Consider the following 21452-nt stretch of genomic DNA (forward strand, 5'->3'; position numbering starts at 1 on the left):
CTGGAGAGGATCTAGTTAGCCACCTGGCTTCTCATGCTTCTTCATGCCCCTTGCCTTCATGCCTCGTCCCTTTCCTCACCATCTGCTCTGATAGTGGATGTCCTAAGGACACCACATATTGTCTGACGAGTTGGCCCAGTAAGCTCTCCAGAAGAGCTTTCTGGATACCCACTCTGCTTAATGGGCTGTGTGGATGGAGCATACCTAAACCAAGAGTTTCTTGAAATTTCCTCTACTAGAATCTAATTATCTCATGATAGTGGTGTTAGAAACGAGGCAGCCACCCCAACCACAGAGGTACAGAGAACGCAAACCCCATTCAAAGGCTATGTGCAAAACCATGACCACTTACCCTTGGGAAAGCATCTATCTGGCTGCTTTTTGGGGGAAACTGTTTTCTGTAAATTTCTAAAGATATCATTCAGGTCAATTGTGCTGCATTCCGAGAGCATGCTCACTGCGTCAGACTTCTGCATGTGAGGACAGAGGGAAGAGACGTCAGCCACAGAGATGGCCAAGCCGATGACCAGGCAGAGGCTTCGAGATGTACGGATATAAGTACACACCGCTTTTGTTGGGACTTTCTGTTCTCTACCGACCTTGCTTCAGGAGAGAATTAAATCACCTCCTGGGCTAAGGAGCAGCCAGGTACATGTGTGAACATTAGCTCAACCCTCCCCTCCAACAAATCATAGCCCTCGTAGGCTGCCAGTTAGAGAGGTAGATAACAAGAAAGCTATTCTACTGAGACTGATTTTCAGCTATCCCAACTCATAGAATAATAGGTTAGGCCAGTGGCTCTGGCTGACTTAACCCTGTAGAAGACATTCCAGTGATGCTTAGAGACATATTTTTTTAAAAAAAAATAAAAGTGTGTGTGTGTGTGTGTGTGTGTGTGTGTGTGTGTGTGTGTGTGTGTGTGTGTGTTTGTTCAGGCCACAGCATATTCTTAGGTGTTATGCCTCAGGATCTGGCCATCATGGCTTTTTTGATACAGTCTCTCTCATTGGTCTGGAGATTAACAAGTGGGCCAGTCTGGCTGACTAGTGAGGTGAGTCCCAGAGATCTTCCTACTTCTGCCTCCCTAGTGCTGGGACTACAAGCCCCGACTACCGTGCCTGGCTTTCTCTTGTGGTCTCTGGAGATCAAGCTCAGATCCTTATACTTGCTGCAAGCAATCTACCAAATGGCCATCTCTCCAGAACTAGAGACCTTTTTAATTATCATAGCTAGTGGGATATTCCTTTTTTTTTCTTTTTTCTTTTTTTCAGAGCTGGGGACCGAACTCAGGACCTTGTGCTTGCTAGGCAAGCACTCTACCACTGAACTAAATCCCCAACCCCAGGATATTCCTGATATCTAGTACATGGAGACCAAAAGTTACCAATAGGCGTCCTAAAGTTCACAAGAAAGTTCACCCCAGTGGGCAGTTCTCTTGCCCCAAATGTTAACGTAGCAAAGCTAAAAGGCACTGACTCATACGCTTGTTTAAGGCTCTACCCTGGTGGTCATTTCTCCATTCATTCTGCTACTTCTCCACAAGCTTCATGTGGAGACTCCGTGTGGAGAAGTCGCATGCTCCTCCCAGCCATACCCCAGGACCATTACCTTTCGAGTACTCTGTATGCTTAAATGCGGATCTTCTTCAGAAAATACTTCCATTTCAACCCCTTGGTCATCCGGGCTAGTGAGCTGCTTGGTCTCTGGAGGGAGGTCACCGGCCTGACACATAGAAGCCCAGAGTGGAGTTAATATCACTCTGGACAGATCACTTGACATAAAGGGAGTTTAATCTGTTCCTGAAAACTACTGAACCAAATAGGGACAGGAATGTACTGCAAAGTTCCTTAATCGCAACAGTAAATGGTTCTGGTGTAAGACTCAGCCTTTGCAGTTAACTCCAAGATGTGTGTGTGCGTGTGAGTGTATGCATGTGTGCATGTTTGTGTGTGCGTGTGTGTGTGTGTGTGTATGCATGTTTGCATGTAGAGACCTGAGGCCTTTGTGAATCACTTTACCACCATACTTGAGTCTCTTGCTGAACCCAGAGCTCACCAATTGGCTAGACCAACTGGGCAGCAAGTGGTAGGGATTCTAGCCCCTGTGATCAAATCACAGGCACTTAGCAGCATTTTGTTTTGTTTTAATGCATGTGCTGGGGATCCAAATGCTTCACCCATTGAGCCACCACGCAGTAGCAACATAGAGATTTAAAATATTTTGAAATTCGTGCATTCATCGCCACAATTTAGTAAAAAGTAAAATTCGCAATTACCGTGAATAGACAAAGAGTCAGAAAGATGAAAAGCAGTTTTTATCCTTTGAATATGGAGGGTTTCTTAGCAACTTAGCATGCTGTCACCTTGGTAGAATCTAGAATCACCTGGAGTGTGGCCCCGGGGCATGCCTCTGGGGGATTATCCAGGAATGATAATGCAGATGGGAAGATGGCCCACTGTGGGCGGTACCCTCCCCTGGCTGGGATCCTGGACTGTGCAAGTGGAGGAAGGGAGCTGAGCAGCAGCATGCAACACTCTCTGCCTCCTGACCGTGGATGTCGTGTGAGCAGCTGCTTAAAGCTTCTGCTGCCTCCTCTATGCCACCATGGTGGGCTGTACCTTGAGCTGTGAGCTGAGATAAACCTCTTCCTTTAGTTGCTTTTGTCAGAGCATTGCATCACAGCAACAGGACAGGAAGCTAAGACACAGAGGAAGTGAAAAGCATGAAGGCAAGCAAGGGTAGCACCTCGTAAAAAAACGGAAAGTTTGGCATGGTGATCTGCAAGGGCATCTAAAAACAGTCTGCAGTGGCTAATCCTGGGTATCAACTTGACAACATCAGAACCAGCGATATATCGAACTGCGGGTTACTCCGTGGGAGATTTTCTGACACCTCCTATCATGCTGCAAACAGAGAACTCATTAACCCTCCTGGGGTTAGCCTGGTGTGTCCAAGAACATATACATTTTATAAATGCATGTCCCTGAGCAAGTTCCCGAGATGACCATATGCTCCAACCACATCTAATGTGATGTGCGGGCCTTCCATACCTGAACTCCAGCACTATGTTGTGAGGTGGGTAGGGCACCGCCTTCACCACAATATTCCACATCGTCCTCTACCTCTGCGAGTGGGGCCAGCGGAGCCCCGGCCTGTCCAGTGTACAAAGCCGTGTCTGTATCATACTCCTTCCAGGGCCTCGCATCCGGGAGGATTGAGTCTTTATTCTCACCAGCAAAGCTTTCTGTTGTCTCTTTTGGCTTTGGCGAGTTTTTCCTCCTGCATTTCTTGCAACAAAAACTCTGAAGAGCGTGCAGCATGAAGGAGAAGGCCCGGCGGAACCGATCCAGGGCTAGCTGCACTTTGGTTTTCCTGGTCTCTCCTTCCAGGCTCCCATCCTTCTCCTCATTGCTGAAGGAATTGAGCAGCAAGGCAATGAAGAGGTTAAGCACCTGAGGGGAGTAGTAAGGGAAGGTTAGCAGAGGAAGGAGTGCTTTGAACCCCTAGAACAACCTTTCCCTCAAAGCTCAACCCAATCAAATGAGATGTCCCGCTCTCTCCCAACAATGCTCTCCTACACAGGAGGTGGCAAGACGGAGCCCAGGGAAAGAAGAAAGACAAGAGACACAGAACCCAGACTCAGGAAGACCGAGACCATGTGTTCTCTTTCGTGAGCAGATCCTCTAAGGCTTTTTAATCGAGTGTATATGTGAGTGCGAGTGTAGGTATCAGTCATGAAATAGAAAGACTACAAGATAGAAGACATGGTGATTTTTTTTAAAGGGCAGCGGTAATGATGAACACATGTGACAGAGAGGAAAGGGTCCCACTGGGCTGAGAGGGCAAGAGCTCAGGAATATGGCTTGGCAGTTCAAGTTCAAGTCCCCAGGACCCACAGAAATGCCAAGTGGGCATGGAAGCCCACCTGTGATGCCAGCCGCAGAGTCAGAGTTAAGAAATCTCTGGAGGAAGCTGGCTAGCCCGACCAGCTCTGGGATTGAGTGAGAGATCCTGCCTCAAAGAACAAGACAGAAGAGTAGACATACTCTCAGAGCCTCTACACACCTCCAATGCACACACCCAGGCATACACGTGTGCCTGCATATACAGGTGCCCACACACATATGGACACACTCAAGTGACACACCACATAGGAATAAGAAAAAACTCTACGTCACAAATATAAATGTCACAATTTATTATGCTTTGAATACTAATTAATTTTTAACTTAACATTAGTCTTTATTTTTTACTCCTCTGTGTGTCTGTGTATGCCTGTATGTGCCTGTGTGAGTGTCTGTATGTATGTCTATGTGTGTGTCTGTGTGTGTGTCTTTATGTGTCTATATGTGTGTCTGTGTGTTTGTCTATGTCTATGTATGTCTGTGTGTGCCTATATGTGTGTCTGTGTGTGTCTATGTGGGTCTGTGTGTGTCCTTATGTGCCAATATGTGTGTCTGTCTATGTGTGTCTGTGTATGTGTCTGTGTGTCTGCGTGTCTCTGTCTATGTGTAGGTGTCTCTGTGTGTCTGTGTGTGTCTATATGTCTGTATGTGTCTACATGTATGTCTCTGTGTGTATGTGTCTGTCTGTCTGTCTGTCTGAGTATGCATACAGTGTATATAGCCAGGTGCTCACGGAAGCACCAGAAGCTGGAGCTGTATACAGGTGGCTGTGAGCTGCCCTTCGTGGGGAAATGTTTGAGGGTATGACTGGCTCTAGTCATAGATCTTCAGCTTTTCCAGGAGAATTCCTCTCCCTGGACCTTTGCTCAAGAAGAAACTCTGTACATCTAAGCCCTTCCTGAATCTTAAGCGGCCTTTTCAAGTACCACAGTGGTCAGTGGATCCTTTCTCAGGGCTCTCTTCCAACTCCCATTAGTGATGCCCTGGTTTCTGACCCTTGTGATGCTTACCAGCCGTGCAGATACCATTCATTAGGCACATAGGACAAAGCCATCCATGTGGACAGTTACTTACACCTGCCCCATGACCTTCTGCTTGTTCCTTACTCCTTTCTCCCTCCGTTCCCCCCACCCTGTGTGTGTGTGTGCCATAGGGGTACATGTATAACCCAAGGTCAACCTCAGATTTTGTTCCTGTTGTTTTGATTGTTCAAGCCAACATCTCTCCCTGCCTGGAGCTCACCTAGGCTAGCCAGCGATCCTCAGGAATCACCCGCCTTCATGTTGCCACCATACTGTCACGTAAGTGCCGGCCATCACGAGAGACTCTTTGTTTCCATTCATTCTGGGATGGGATTTAGGTCCCTGTGTTTGTACATTGAACACTGCCACGTGAGCTCTTTGCCTCTTGTGCATGTTTTTAAGAACGAAAAGCCGTCCTATGTTCCCCCAGTGGATACTTCTGTCTATCTTATCCACCAAACCGAGTCATACGGCCTTGCCTTAGCCCGGCGGATCTCAACCTGTGGGTCTCAACCCCCACAAGGGTCGCATATCAGATTATATCACTACTCAGTAGCAAATTTACAGTAGCAATGAAATAATTTTACAGTTGGGGGCCACTACAATATGAGGAACTGTATAAAAGGGTCGCAGCATTAGGAAGATTGAGGATGACTGTCTTAGCCAATCACTGATCAGGAGTCTTAGCCAATCACCAAGCATCAGGGGTGGGCTGGCCAATGGGCAGAGCCGGTGAAGAACACACCGCTGTCCCGTGTGCTAAAGAGCTTTCGTCTCATGTCTATACCTTCCTCTGGTCAAAATCAAAATAATATTCTTTTCAGTTTCATTTTTACATGTGTGAGTCTTTTGCCTGCACATGACTGTCCACGGTGTGCTTGCTTAGAATCCGAGGACTCCAGAAGAGGGAGTCAGGTCCCTGGAACAGGAATTACAGTCGGCTGTGAGCTGCCGTGTGGGTGCTAGGAATTGAACGCAGGTCCCCTGGAGGAGCCGCCAGTGCTCCTAACCAGTGAGCCATCTCTCCAACCCCATAAAAAGGAGAATTTTTAAGATTCGATTGTCTCATACTTTGAATAACAATGGTCACTAGTGAAGTGTTGTTAAGAGACTGAGGAATGCTTAGCTCTAAATGGAAGTGCCCACCACACGCTGTCTCCGAGGCTCACAGATCATTTTGTGTAAAGACTTAAGACCCAGGAGCAGTGGACCAAGACAACAGGGAACCCGTGCCTTCCCGACACAGCCAGGCAGCTGCACACACAAACTCTCAGCAGTTACGACGGCATACACCGTCCAGTGCAAACCCCAGCGGGACCAAACCCCAGCCTGAAGTCCCACCCTAGACAAGGAGAGATTTGTAATTCCTTAGCTGCCGTAAGGGGGGGGGGGGGGGTGTCAGTTTCCTTTAAAAGTTTTGCTCCTAGTAAATTAGCCACACGTCAATGGAAGACCACAGATCCAAGAGTATATAAGGATCACAAACTGGATTTGATGGGTTAAAAAAGAGAGAGAGAGAGAGAGATGTGAGTGCGGTAGGGTATGAATGAGATCAAAGCACACTGGATGAGAAAGCCCAGCAACTCACCACAAGCTTCCCGATCACCATTATCAGGACAAAGACAATGATGCACAACGGGGAGCCGTCCATATCCTGCATGCAGCCCCACATGTTCTCGATCCATTCCCCACAGAGGATGCGGAACACCACCAGGAAGGAGTGGTAGAAATTATCCATGTGCCAGCGCCGCCTGGGCCGCTCCTGGGTGGCGTAGGCGGTCTTGTTAAACTTGGTGCCGAAGAGCCGCATGCCCACCACAGAAAAGATGAAGACCACGATAGTCAGGACCACAGTCAGGTTTCCAAGCGCGCCCACGGAGTGGCCGATGATCTTAATGAGAGTGTTTAACGTGGGCCAGGATTTGGCTAACTTGAAGACCCTCAGCTGTGAAAACGGGGGTAAAAACAAAGGAAAGTTACGCTCACACGTGCAGCGAGCTAGCTAGTGTGGAAAGCAAATGGTGACCCTCAACCCCAGCGCTTAACCTGCCACGCCTACCTGCGCAAGCTCTTAGGACTTTCAAAACCTGCCACGCCCACCTGCGGCATAGTCACCAGCTTCCGGTCTCAAGTTCTACTTTTTAATTTAAATCTTTTTTTTATTTTTGAATTTTATGCATATTGGTCATCTGCCTGCAAGAGTACAACATCTGCGCAGTATTGGAGGAGACCAGAAGAGCGGGTCGGGACCTCTGGTACTGAATTTACAGACAGCTTCGAGCCACCGTGTAGGTGCTGGGAATGCACCTAGTCCTAACTGCTAGGCCATTTCTCCAGTTCCTATTTAAATCTTTTTAAAATTGCATTTATCCATTTATTTGTGGAAACACACACACACACACACACACACACACACACACACACACACAAAAAACATACCGACACATGCATGACAATACACACACCTGTGCATGTGACACACACATAAAACTTTTAAAAATCATTTTTAAGAAATCAACCTAAACTAGCTGGGGGTGGCAGCCCACATTTGTAATCCCAGGCCTTGGGAGGGAGATTGGGAAATAGAGGCCAATTTGGGCTATCTAGAGAGGTGGATGAATACAAATTTTGTCCTAGAGTTAAGATGTGACAAATTAAGATTTGGTCCAAAATAGTTGTTGAACCTATTCAATTTTTTTTTTCCTATTCAGGGTGTTAGGTTACATGGTGACATAAGAAAGTGGGGCCAGGGCCAGATGTGGTGGCACATGCCTATAACCTCAGCACTGGGAGACACAGGCAAGTAGGTCTATAGGATTACAGCCAGTCTGCACTATACAAGGAGAACCAGGCCAGCCTGGGCTACATAGCAATACCCTGTCTCAAAAAGAAGGAAGAGAGAAAGGAGGGAAAAGAATAGGAAGGGAAAAGGAAGGGAGGGAAAGGGAGGGGAGGGAAGGGAAGGAAAGGAGGGGGAAAGAATGGAACAAGTGAAATGGCTCAGTGGACAAAGGCACTTCTTTTTTTTTTTTTTTCTTTTTTTCGGAGCTGGGGACCGAACCCAGGGCCTTGTGCTTGCTAGGCAAGCGCTCTACCACTGAGCTAAATCCCCAACCCCGACAAAGGCACTTCTTGACCTTAGTTGGAACCCCAGGATCCACAGGGTCGGAGAGAGCATCAATTCCTACAAGATGTCCTGTGACACTGCACACATACACACATGCACTCACACGCATGCGCACGCTAAAAGTAAATTTAAGACGTAAAAACGAAACGAAAGAAAGTGCCTTACCACTCTGAGGGAAGCCAAGAAAGACCTATTGTTATCAGACAGTGTGTTGTAGAGCACATCAGCGAGACTCAGGAGGGCCACGATGCTGTCAAAAACATTCCAGCCGTGCCGGAAGTAGTGGTAAGGGTCGAGCGCGATGATCTTGAGACACATTTCCGCTATGAAAATTCCCGTGAAAACCTTCAATGGGACAAAGGACAGGAGGAAGTTAGCTTTGCTGAAGGACGGTCTGAGGGACCCACAGTGGTTCCTGTGCATGGTGGCCGAGGCCAACCTAAGGTCCAGGCACAGGGCACACAGGCCCAGACGCCTCACTGCACTACCACAGCTGCATCTACCAGGAGGCGCTAAATGGCAGGTCTGCTGACTGCAGGGGCGGGGTCTGTGCCCCCGACACCCAGATCCTGCCTCTAGCTACATTTCTGCTTTAAACTGCTTTTATTGTTAACTTCTTATGATATCATACAAGGCAGTGTGTTAGGTAACATTTCTCTACATAATGTCATATACTCTTCTTGTTCATTTTCCTTCCCGCTGCCCTCCCCCACACCCACTTCCCTCCCCCATTCCTCCCGCTCGGTCTCGCTAGCCCCCCTCCCCAAGAAAATACATAAAGCTGGAGAGTTTCCTTATTTTAAAATTTAAAATGTATGGCTTGGTTTGTTTTGGGTTTTTTTACAATTAAGAGAAGTGGAACTTTAGAAGAAGGTTGGATATTAACCCATTAATCCATTAATTAGAATAAATTAGAGTAAATTTACTAATTAGAGTAAAGCATCCACTGACTAACCGTTGGTTGTTTCTGACATATGAGAGACTCAATTTCCCATGAGGGGAAAAAAAAAAAAACTGCCTCTGACAGGAACCATGAAAGAAAGTGGGCAAGCGTTCAAAGCTTGGCTTCCTCCTTACCTTGGGGTTTCCCAGTGTGACTAAGACTCACTCTGTTCAGAAAGAACCAGTGACATCCAGGACGTCACTCCATCCTCTCTCTCTCTCTCTCTCTCTCTCTCTCTCTCTCTCTCTCTCTCTCTCTCTGACATCCACTTACATCTTCTGGGCTTGGCTCATCTTCTCTGAGAACTTATCTAGATACCAAATCTACATTGTTTTGTGACACTCGGTATTCCCAGAATGAAGAACCATGGAGGTCATTACCATGAGTGTCTGGAGATGGTTTTTTCTTGGAGGGACAGATGTTGTGAGACAGGGTCTCATGTAGCCCAGGCTAGCACTGGACTTGCTATGTGAGTGAGGATAACCTTGAACTTCTGATCCTTCTGCCTCTAACTGCTGAGTGCGGGGATCCCAAACACGCACCACCACACCCAATGTATGTGGCAGTGCTGTGGATTGAACCCAAGGCTTCACACACATTACCAACTGAGCTACACCCAGCCCCAGTTTAGCAGCTTCTCAATTGTTTTTTCCTTTTTAACACCCAGAACATTTCTTTTAGGACTGTCTACTCTTCCTTCTCCTACATGGCTAAAGAGACCTTTAGAAGGCCCGAGGGAAGCTGGCGATGTGACCCTGCAGAACTCAGACCCAAACTCCTCTCTTGCCTTGATCCCATTTAAGGAAGCCAAGGCTGCAGTTTGGGTGAGGCTACCGGGAACGCCTACACTTCAAAGGAGCAACGACTCGAGATTCTTTTATGCTTTACAAGAGCCCAAGATTACCCAGTTTCCTATTTTCAGTATGGTCTTTAAGTTGTCATCCATGTTGTGGTGCTCCACGGCTAAGAAAACGGTATTGATGATGATGCAGATGGTGATGGCCAGCTCAGTAAAGGGATCCGTCATGATGGTCCGCAGGACCTTCTTTATGCACAGCCACTGAGGGCTACAGTCCCACACCAGGTACTTAGAGGCCAAATTTTTCCCACATGGGAAACAAGGCTCCTGGAATTTTTCTTGTTCTGGAAAATGGAACGGAAGAACAATCAAGTGTTTGCTCTGAACCAGCCCGGCCGCTCTCTGCCTACCTCTTCCCTCCTTCCCAGGGTCTTTTGTGATACTTGACTGATCGAGCGGGCACTGATTGGAATAACCAGGAAGTTTTTCCCGCCAAGCGCTGTGCAGGGGAAATGACCTCTGCGCACAGCCAGCATGTGGCAAAGTCAAGTACATCAGACGGGGTCCAGAGGCCGACACTGATTGGCTATGAACCCGTGAGAGAGACAGAGCATGAGCTCTGCTTTCTAAGAGAGTCCACGGTGACAGCTTTAAACCTGGCCAAGGGATGCCAGGGCTGAGGAGAAGAAAAGAAGGTCAGAAAATACCAGGGGACGAACATCTGGGTGTGTCTGCGAGGGAATTCCTAGATTACTGGAAGCAGCAAGACCCACTCTAACATAGAAGGCACCATTTCTCAGGCTGGAGTCTTGAATTGAATGAAGAGAGTGAGAACACCAGCAACTGGTTTCTTCTTCCTCCCTCCCTCCCTCCCTCCCTCCCTACCTCCCTCCCTCTCTCCTTCCCCCCTCTTTCTCTCTGTCTGTCTATGTATGTCTGTCTCCCTCCCTTCTTCCCCTCTTTCTCTCTGTCTGTCTCTCTCCCTCCCTCCCTCCTTCCCTCTTTCTCTCCCTCCCTCCCTTCTTTCCCCCTCTTTCTCTGTTTGTCTGTCTCTCCCTCTTTCCCTCCCTCCCACCCACCCCCTTTCTCTCTCTCTCTCTCTCTCTCTCTCTCTCTCTCTCTCTCTCTCCCTCTCTCCGTCTCTCCCTCTCTCTCCTTGACTGTAGCCACAGTGTGACAAGCTGCCTCTCATGCCCTCCTCCTCGTCATAATGGAGTACACCCTCGAACTGTGAGCCCAGATAAGCCCTTTCTTCCTTCAGTTGCTCTGTCATGTTATTTTGTCACTGGTGTTCTGTCAGCTACTTGAGCCCAGGCCCTCAGGTGCTTGTAAGTCCTGATTTGCTGGGAACCATTTCAAAGACTCATGCAGGCCAAGAGAGGCCATGTGATAGTTCATGCATGTGAAAGGCCCCATCTACTCCCAGCTGTTGATGGTCTTGACCTTTCCTGGGGCTGCCCGCTGTTTGCTGTCAACCAGGGCTAGCACAGAGTCTTGGCTGGTCTGTCTATACGGTCTTGTTTGTCCCATGCAGGATCCCTGGCTCTAACTTTGAGAAAAACTGCTGCCTCCTGGTAAGGTCTTCCAAGCTGCCTTGTTGGCTACTGTCTGTCATTCAGACCTCCTGAGGCTGGCCAGCCTGCTTGTGAGGTGCTGTCTGTGTTCTCAGGCTGAAATCTCTTCCTACCTCTAGCCAACCCCGACCTAGCAGCCCACTGGGGATAGCATATCTCCCAGGAAGGCCCATTTCGATCAAGCCACATTCTTGCATGCTGTCTTTGCAGGTGGTACAGCGAGGTGGTCCCAGGAAGCTTCCTGTGTGGAGGGACTGGGGACAAGGGAGATAAAGAAATCATAGAAGTTGGCTCTCCTGGCAATGCGGAACTTACCCTGCATGGTGATGGTTAAGATACTGACAGCGCTCAGCGCTCTCTGCCTGTGGAGGGGGTCCACGTGCTCATCAAAGAGATCCACTGGCAAGTTCTGGGACAGTCGTTTGGTCTGCTCAAGGAGCTGTGGCTGTAAGGGAAAGCATGGGGAGCCTTCTAAAGGTGGGAGTTGACACTCCCCGAATTTCATAAGGACGTCACGATAAGGAGCATTTTATACGGAGAGGTCCAGATACCGTAATCAGGCAATCAGTTTCCTTTGCCCATGTGGAACAGGCCAGAGAAGTAGAATTTGATCAGTCAATGTTCCTATACGGTCTGACCTACAGAAACTTTTCCACTTTTGACAAAGGGCAAACAAAATACTCTCCACCCTAGTGACAAGAATAATTCTACTAGCGAGGATCACCCAGACCTCATTCCTGTCTTTCCTCAGACAGATGATCCACTCCGTATCTAGTCTGGGAGGCCCCAGAAGCAGCTTGACACCATGCATCCAAAATGGAGCTGGCCATCTTTTCCAACCCCTAACGCACGTCCTCTCTTTTCTCAACAAATCACCCAATAAGCCGCAAGCCCTACTCAACTCAGTTGCCCGGCACCGCCTCCTGTGGGTAAGTTTGCTTACCTCTCCTCATCCTTGCTCTTGGCTGTTTCCTACAGATTCAAGGGCTCCCTCCCAGAAGGAGAAGGGAGTCTTCTGAGACTCGGAGAGCTAAGGAAGCCCCCAAGGTTTAAGCGATTTGGAAAGCTAAAGGGTCCGCAAGGCGCAGTCATGTGGGTTTTAAAGTATTTTCTTATTTCTTGCATCTGCGTGTGTCACAGCACACGAGTAGAGGTCAGAGGGCAACTTGAAGAGATGGATCCTCTCTTCCTACCCCTCCATGAGGGTCTTGAGAATTAAATTCAAGTGGTCAGGCTTGGGAGTGTATTCCCTTAACCCTGAGCCATCTCGATGAGCTGCTTCCATGGAATTATAAAATTAGTAGACAGGTGCTGGGGAGAGCAGACTGGTTGGCCACAGTTGTGTAGACACTTCTTAGATACAGCTTCTGCAAGGCATCACCCACACTGAGGCGGGCTTTTCAATGACACAGGTGTCATAAGAGTCCCCCATGTGCCTATAAGAAAGCCCAATAAAATTATTGGCTCACCAAGCTAGGCTCAGGTGAAATCTTTCTTTGGTCTGTCATTGATGCCCTACCTGGGTAAGAAGATGTTTTATTCTCTCCAGGAAAAGTTACACATTGTTCTGTGGGGGGACTAGGGTGGGGGGCTGGTGCAGGCTGCTGCCACCTCTTATTTGGGTTACCGTGGCAACGTCTTAATTGGTTTCCTCTAGTCTCTCCTCCAACTCCTTCTCTTCAATGTGTTTAGCTCGTTAAAAGGGAAATTTCAGCTCTAGACCGTGAGCTTTAAACCATTATAACTATGCTCAAACACACCTTCATTAATCAAAATAGTAGCCATTACAATCAACATGTTTTTGCCAACAAGAGCTAAGTTTGTTTATCCCCATGGCAGAGGAATCTCTGCTCTGGGGTCCCAGGTACTCTCAGAAAGCCTCCTCTGCACCCTGCTGGTTGTGGAAGCGTTTTCCCTGCAAAAAGAGGTCAAGATGCTTGAGGACCGGATGGTAGGCTGTGGGATTGGGTGAATGCTACAAATGAGACAATTTTCATTCCCCACCCGTTTAACTTTCGAAGGGTGGGTTGTGTGACATGTGGTCAGGCGTTGTGGAAAACTGGGCCCTTGCTGCTGGCCGATGCCAAGGGCAATCGGTGCGGTTTGGGGCACACGCACCTCCTCTCCTCAGCATGTTCCCTGGATGTAATGATTTCACTTCAGAGAACTAAAGAGGATCACGCAGGCAGTAGACTACCACAGAGCGCCTGGGACCTTTTCCTAGGGCAGGTTTGGCTCAAAAAAGTGAGTTGTGATCACTGGTCATCACTGGCTATTGTCTGTAGGAGAGCCACTCTTCCTCAGATGTCAAAATTCTATACAGAAATGGTCTGTCGTCGTCATCATGGAGCATAAGGCTTCAAAACAACATGTTCTTGGGATTTTCACAAGGCACCCACTGTGAGTTGTTCCAGCTCTCCAATGTACTTCAAATACCAAACAGCCTTGAATGTTCATGTTGAGCCCACTGGTCACTTCTCCTCAAGTTGGAAGAGGATGGGATTTGATAGTTGACAGGCAGTGATGGCGGCTGTCAATCAACCACCGTTAATTCCCATGGCTGGCCGCTAAGCTCTCCGTCTCCAAGGTCTTGCCTCCTTTACAAGACTTGTTGAGCCGCCACTGTATCCCACGTTCACTGGGGTCGTCCCTGGGTGGGCCACTGATGTCATGAGTCATCTGCCGCTTTGTGACCCATTTTGAAATCAAGTAAGAAATTTGGCCTAACTTTGTTTCCATAGTATAAGGCAGGGGTTCTCAACCTGTAGGCCACAACCACTTTGAGGGCCTAATGACTCTTTCACAGGGGTCACCTAAGACCACTATAAAACACAGATATTTACACTATGATTCATAACTGTAGCAAAATTACAGTTATGAAGTAGTCATGAAATGATTTTATGGTTGGGGTCGCCACAGCGTTAGGAACTGTGTTAAAGAGCCACGGCGTTAGGAAGGTCGAGATGACACTGGCATAAGTTATATGTAAAATGCACAGCAAGTAGAAATATTTGGCAAGAAAGCATAAGGCAGGAGCTGAGCGTTAAAACGATGCATAGAAGAAGATCTTTGCTTGTTAAGATTGCATTCCAATAGCAAGTAAATGTCAACAGTGCAAAATCACAGTTATTTTTGTATCAACCTACATCTGAGATTTTAAAAACACACGTCTCCGGTCGGGCCTGGTGGTTCGCGCCTTTAATCCCAGGACTCAGGAGACAAAGGCAGATGGATCTCTGTGAATTTGACACCAGCCTGGTCTACAGAGCAAACTCCAGGACAGCCAGGGCTGCATAATAAGACTGTGTCTTAAAAACAAATAACAAAAAACAAACAAAACAAAACAAAAGAAACAAAAAAACATCTCTTGCGTCCCTTTGGAACCCTTCCCAGCTTCCCCACTCTCACCTTCCACAGAAAAGACTGAACGAGCTCCTTGGCTTGGTTTTTAAGACCTTCTGTCATTGGTCCCATCTTACCAATACAGACTCTGTCACCATCCCCCAAACACACACACACACACACACACACACACACACAGAGGCACACACATACATGCACACAGATACAAACACACACATCCGAAAGCACCCACATACATACGTGCATCCATACGCACACACACATGTGCATGCACATACACACACATGCTTTTTAATGGGCATTGTTCGCTTCCAGGCCTTGGCACATGTTAATCTCTGCACCGGCAACACCTGCTCTTCCTTTTGCCTGGTGAACCCCACTGGGCTTAGACACCACTCTCCTGGGCATCTTTTCTGATTTGCTACTAACTCACTACCATTCCTCCAACTCCGGTCATTTCTAGGTTGGTTTGTACCAAAGGGATGTTGTTGGTTTCATTGCCTTATCCATGTCCCAGGGCCTCACCTCAAGCACTTCCTCTAATAGCCCCAAACCCCTTTGTCCCATTGCACAGCAAGTCAAAACCACAGCAAAATTATGATCACTGGTCCCTAGCAATCTTTAACCAATGATGGACTAAAATTAATGTGTTTATATATAGATATAGAAATAAGACAGATGCAGGGACAGACAGACAGACAGACTCTAATACCCTAACTCCATGGGGTTCAGCCTCCGGCTACCTTGGGTGGCACAGTGCACTTCCTTCCTGTCCACATAACACACTCTCCTCTCCATGAGGAACGGCTGCTCAGGTAACCTACCTGTACTCCAGTGCCTTGGGCTTAGCTTCAGATCAAGCCAACAGCCACACTGTCCTTCCCAAAATGCCTGCGCTAAAGGACACGCCCTTGCCTGTCTGTAGCTAATCTTAAGAAGTTCCACTTGGCGGACCTCAGATCATCTTCACCAGTTCAGCTCTTGGTCCCCATCTGGCCTCAATAAACAGTGGGCGCCCACCACCGGGAGCCCCAATTCATAAATCTCCATTTTTAACGTGTAAACTCATTTAGACAATGTGATAAAAAGGAACTGGAGTTCAAGGCCCCTCCTCCCATTAAAGCCCAGATCATCTTAACCCTTCCCATCCCGGCCACTTAACTCCCACTACGCCAGAGCCTGAATGCCAGACGTGTCTGCCGGGTCTCTGTGCCCACTTCCTATAACTGAGATATGGAGCTTTCTGTTCCCAGGATTCCTTTGCCTGTATCTTTTTTTAAAAACTAATGGTCTTTTTTTAAAGATTTATTTATTTATTTATTTATTTATTTATTTATTTATTTATTTATATACACCGTGTTCTGTCTGCATATATGCCTGAACACCAGAAGAGGGTACCAGATCTCATTTTAGCTGCTTGCGAGCCACCATGTGGTTGCTGGGAATTGAACTCAGGACCTCTGGAAGAGCAGCCAGTGCTCTTAACCTCTAAGCCATTGCTCCAGCCCCATGCCTGTGTTTTTGATGTCTTTGTTTCCTCCTCGACAAGCCTGGATACGTTGGCTTGTATTTTAATAGTTTCCTGTTTGCTGGCCTCTGTGTTACAGGTAACTGTATTATTAACAAGTTGGTGTCTTCATGAGAGGGGAAAATACTTGAGCTTCTCAGGTTGTCTGCAGACACACACATACTTACTTTAGATCACTGGGTTCAGTCTCACAGGGATTCAGATGTCTTTTGAGCATAGAAAATGTCAGAAAATTGACACTTTTTACTTCACTGAAAAGCTAGCTCTAGAGATGAGATGTGGCCTATCCGCTTTGGATCTGATCGTGTTTGTCTAAGAGCTTTTTCCAAAGCCTCCTTTCACGACTCTGGGACAGGGAGAAGGCATCAAACCCATCAAAAAACCAGCCCAGGGTAAAGATGTTATGTGCAGATGGGGGGTACACTATCCCCGGCAGGGATTGCTAGTTTACTCTCACTGTGTTTACATTTTTCTTTTCAGTGTTTTGAGGTTTTCCTGTGTGTCCCTGGCTATCCTGGAACTCACTCTAAAGACCACGCTGGCCTCAAACTTGGAGATTCACCTGCCTCTGCCTCCTGAGATCTGGGATTTCTGTCAGTGAGAAAGAAGCAGTTAGGAGAGATCAGTGCCCACAACCCACTGAAGTCAGGTCACAAAAATGACTCTTGAGAGGACTCTAACGGGACATGGCACATCAACTCCTCCCTCCGTTCGCCACTCTAGGTATTGTTCACAGGACTGAACTGAAGCTGGACTGAAGCCCTCCTTGCAGAACCCATGTCTTACACACTCAGCTTAACACCCTCCAGAACTGCCTGGACTCTTTGGCTGCTGCCAAGAAGAGACCTGTTCAGGGTGTGCACTGTCCTCTGTAAGCGATGCTGCTTCCACACCGACAAACCCAAACTAGCTTGAGGTGAGGCACAGGGAGCAGACAGGAGGTCAGCCACAAGCCTCCTCCTGTGTGAGAGCTGCTGGTTCCTCCCACTGTGTCTCCTCCCTTTGATCCTGCCTTTTCTTACTATCCCCATACATACACTGTCTTTTAAATGTTTTACTCACTGAACTCCCCGCCCCCAGTACCCAAACAAAATGTCCCACATAAGCTTTTCCGGTGGATCTCATCCTACAGCAGCTCCATCTGTTCCTGATACAAGTAGAAAAACTCCTCTCAGATGCTGTGGAGAAACCCGGCCCAGATACAATGTTTAACATGAGTCCTCTGTTTCCTCTGACTCCCTTCCTCTGACGCCCTGCAGCTTACTGATGCCTCTGCTGCTCACTGTGGTGCAGAACTCCTGGTAGAGGGACTGGTCACCATCACCCTGAGCCAATGCCATACCCATTTCATCCCTCAGGCTCACTCTGGCTCTCCCACCCCGACTCCTCCCGCTCCGTCCACCTTCCTGGGCCATCAGTTTTTCTCTGCAACAAAATCAACTGTCTAGAATCCTCTAAGGAGTATTTGTTTAAAGTTTCTCCAAGAATATGTGACAGCAATCACATGATCCAACGACAGTCAATGAAGTTAAAACTCTCCTGCTAAGTGACCAGAGGACACGCTCCTTAACTAACCCCCTTTAACAGCAACCAACCTCACCTCAAAACAGTTAAAGAGTTGACACCCTGTTACCTGCTTCTTTTGATGCCCTCTCTCCTTACCTCTTGCTATGCTTTTTTTTAAGGGTTTGGAATGAGAGTGCGCCCCATTCCTATTAGTTCACAGATGACTTTGCCCAGCTCATTGGTGAGCACAGAAAGAAATGTCTTGAAAAATAATCCACCTCACCTTGGGCAAACAATTTCGGGAAGGAGAGAGTGCAGGAGAGATACACAGCCGACCCCACGGCTGTGACAATTCCCTCATTCCCAAGCCCACCCCCCAACCAACTCCTGCCACTAAGAAGGGGGCAGCCAGTTTTGTCCCTGACAGACCCTTCAGTTTCCTGCAGAAGAAATACTGTCCCTCACTGTGTGTGCTAATAACACAGCCCTGTCTGAAGGTCCGACTCTGGTCTCTTTCTGCCTTCTATCCTTTAGGCTGCCTCCAAAATCTAATGGCCACAGGCTCGTGTACCCAAGGACTTTGTCCCCAGACCCTGGTCTTACTTTTGGGAGGTCACAGGCCCGCTGAAGCATGGTGCTTAGCTGACTGACATAAGCCACCATGGATTTTGCTTAGCTGACTCGAATAGGCTACCATGGGCTTTGAAGGCCATACCTCCTGTTCCAACTCTCTGCTCCTTGGTCATTTGACCAGTCACCATGCTGCCTCATTCTCATGCTAACTCAGTCTGAGTCGATCTTGAAGCCATACCTCCCCTGCCAGGACGTACTAGAAGTCCCTCAACCTGGACCGAAATACCTCTTTAGTCCCTGAAGTTGTTCCACTGGGAATTTTGTCATGGTGACGTGGTCACACATTGTGACTGCTCACATATATACCGGGATCACCGCACAGACGGCTGAGTGTGCCCACAAGCGAAGGAAGAGCGTCCCTTCATCGTTCTGATGCAGAGCCATTCCCCCGGAGGCACGGTGATACTGTTGATCCCTGGGAGAAGACTTACATTTTTAGAGGCATCGTCCTCTGAATCAGACGCTGAGGCTTGGGCCATCTTGGACCCTCTCATAAAGAAGGACTTTCTTGTCTTACTACCGAAAAACTTCCTCTTCTTCGGGGAAAAGGATGAAGCTTGAAGGGAATTAAGGGAACTTCTGTCAATTCCCATGGCAACCAGAGCCTTTGAGAGAGAGGAAAAGCAATTAATGAACAGATTATACCTCCCCTCTCTCCATCACACTGAACCCTGTAGGTGGCCCTTCACCTTGGTTGAACGTGTAGCTGGGCTGTCATTTATCTGGGGAGTGGCTTGGTTTCTGTTTGTTTGGTTGGTTGGTTTTTTTTCACACAGGCCTCGCAGGTGTCCAAGGCAGGGTTAACTCTCCCAATGCTTCCCCAGGACCAATCCTTAGCACACCTAGAATGCGCTAGGGACTGGGTATTTATTGCCTGGGGATGCTGAAGAGTTACCATGAGATTCTGAGGTATGCAGAAGACAGCAGAGTGTAAAACTATTGTTACTACCCTGAGAATCTTAGGAACGGAGGAGGGAATGTAATGGCAGGGAAACTTCTTGGGATGCCACGCAGTTGGGATGGGATTCCAGGATGGGATTCCAGGAAGGGAGGAACAAGACCACTTCCGGTAGAGCCCCAGCCCTCCCTGAGCGAAGGTTCTGAAGAAAAACACCTTTGGATTTACATAAGAAGGTTTGCAACATAAGGGGCCTAAGTTTGCACATAAATAAGTTACATTCTGGAGCCAATAATTTGGTTTTCGTTCTAGATCGTACCCATTTCCAGAATTTAATCATCATTGAGACCACATTCTACAGAACCCTGTGTTCAGACCAGTTTGAGAATAGCAGCAACACAGCCATCCTGCAAAGGGCTCAAATTCTCAGTAAATCACAGGGCACTAAAGGGCTGAGACCTGGCCCCAAGAGGCGACCTTCAACCTCCCTCACAATATCTCTGGGTTCCCGAAGACCCCTGGAGCAGGTCCCACTGTCTAAGTCCTACCTCCTTCTCCTCCCTTAACAGCTGCTGGGCTTCCTGAAACATTTTCTCCTTGGCCTCTGTCTCAGCAGCTACATTTCTGTTCTGTTCTTCATAAGCCATGGTGACAACAGCCAGGGTTAGGTTAAGCAGGTAGAAGGAGCCCAGGAAGATGACCACCACAAAGAAGAAGACAAAGTAGATCCCAGAGGTCCGCAGGATCTGCAAGGGGCAGAACACAGCGTATATCTGTTGCACCTTCCATAGTTCAACAGGATGATACAGTGGCAGATGCTCAGATCTCCAGCAGGAGGGTCTAACCATAGCCCAGGGCAGCTACCTATGAGGCGAACACAGAATCACAAACGTACTTAAAATATGAGATATTTTGGAATGTTTTATAACTCGACCACATGGTTCCTTCTTTAAGATTTATTAATCTTTGTGTGTACGTCTGTGATAGTGTGTGCTGTGTGTGCATAGCCAGGAAAAAAAAAAGATGTCAGGTCCCCTAGGGCTGGAGTGATAGGCAGTTGTGAGCTGTACGATGGGCTGCTAGAAATTTCACCCAGAAGGATCGAGTGCTCTTAACGGCTGAGCCACCTCTCCAGCCCCAACTGCACCGTCAAGAGTGTAAGTGACAAATGAGTGCTACACCACCTTGCGAAAGAAATGCGTGTGTGATCTCAAAACCTGCAAGTGCAAGTGACCCCTGTGTGGCCCACGATAATTCCTCTTGGTCCACTGTGATCAGGAAAGCCAAAAGGCAAGACACACACCGCTTCTGGCCTCCTGGTGACACAGCAACTCCTAGTGTCCTCTCTTGCAGTGGAACTACCGAGCATTCACAGGGAGGCCAATCTCCATGAGTTGACCGTCCATAACTCTCTCAGTGATGTTTGCGAGCTTTCAAAATAGAAAAGGCAGGAGAGAGAGAGAGAGACAGAGGAGAGAGACAGAGAGAGAGACACAGAGACAGAGACACAGAGACACAGAGACACAGACAGAGGGGACAGAGAGAGAGACAGAGACAGAGACAGAGAGACAGAGACAGAGAGAGACAGAAAGAGAGACAGAGAGGGGGGAAGATAGAGACAGAGACAGAGAGAGACAGAAAGAGACAGAGAGAGGGGAAGAGAGAGACAGAGACAGACAGTGAGAGGGAAGACAGAGAGACAGAGAGACAGACACAGACAGACAGAGGGGACAGAGAGAGAGACAGAGACACAGAGACAGAGAGAGACAGAGAGGGGGGAAGAGAGAGACAGAGAGACAGACACAGACAGACAGAGGGGACAGAGAGAGAGACAGAGACAGAGACAGAGAGACAGAGACAGAGAGAGACAGAAAGAGAGACAGAGAGGGGGGAAGATAGAGACAGAGACAGAGAGAGACAGAAAGAGACAGAGAGAGGGGAAGAGAGAGACAGAGAGACAGAGACAGACAGTGAGAGGGAAGACAGAGAGACAGAGAGACAGACACAGACAGACAGAGGGGACAGAGAGAGACAGAAAGAGACAGAGACACAGAGACAGAGAGAGACAGAGAGGGGGGAAGAGAGAGACAGAGAGACAGACACAGACAGTGAGAGGGAAGACAGACAGAGAGACAGAGAGACAGAGACAGAGAG

At 48.0% G+C, this 21452-nt stretch overlaps 1 protein-coding gene across 4 annotated transcripts in view; it reads right to left on the reverse strand.

Moving 5' to 3' along the window:
- Scn11a (sodium voltage-gated channel alpha subunit 11) overlaps window positions 1-21452 on the reverse strand; it is a 70332-nt gene that overhangs the window by 24484 nt on the left and 24396 nt on the right. For all 4 annotated transcript variants that reach the window (NM_019265.2, XM_087560757.1, XM_087560756.1 and 1 more), the window contains 9 exon segments: window positions 353-470; window positions 1609-1722; window positions 3051-3452; window positions 6516-6872; window positions 8220-8399; window positions 9902-10140; window positions 11686-11815; window positions 18832-19005; window positions 19847-20044. In NM_019265.2, coding sequence (NP_062138.1) covers window positions 353-470; window positions 1609-1722; window positions 3051-3452; window positions 6516-6872; window positions 8220-8399; window positions 9902-10140; window positions 11686-11815; window positions 18832-19005; window positions 19847-20044 — 1912 coding nt within the window.

The sequence above is a fragment of the Rattus norvegicus genome, chromosome 8, assembly GCF_021556685.1.
Source record: "Rattus norvegicus strain SHRSP/BbbUtx chromosome 8, alternate assembly SHRSP_T2T, whole genome shotgun sequence".
Lineage (NCBI taxonomy): Eukaryota > Metazoa > Chordata > Mammalia > Rodentia > Muridae > Rattus > Rattus norvegicus.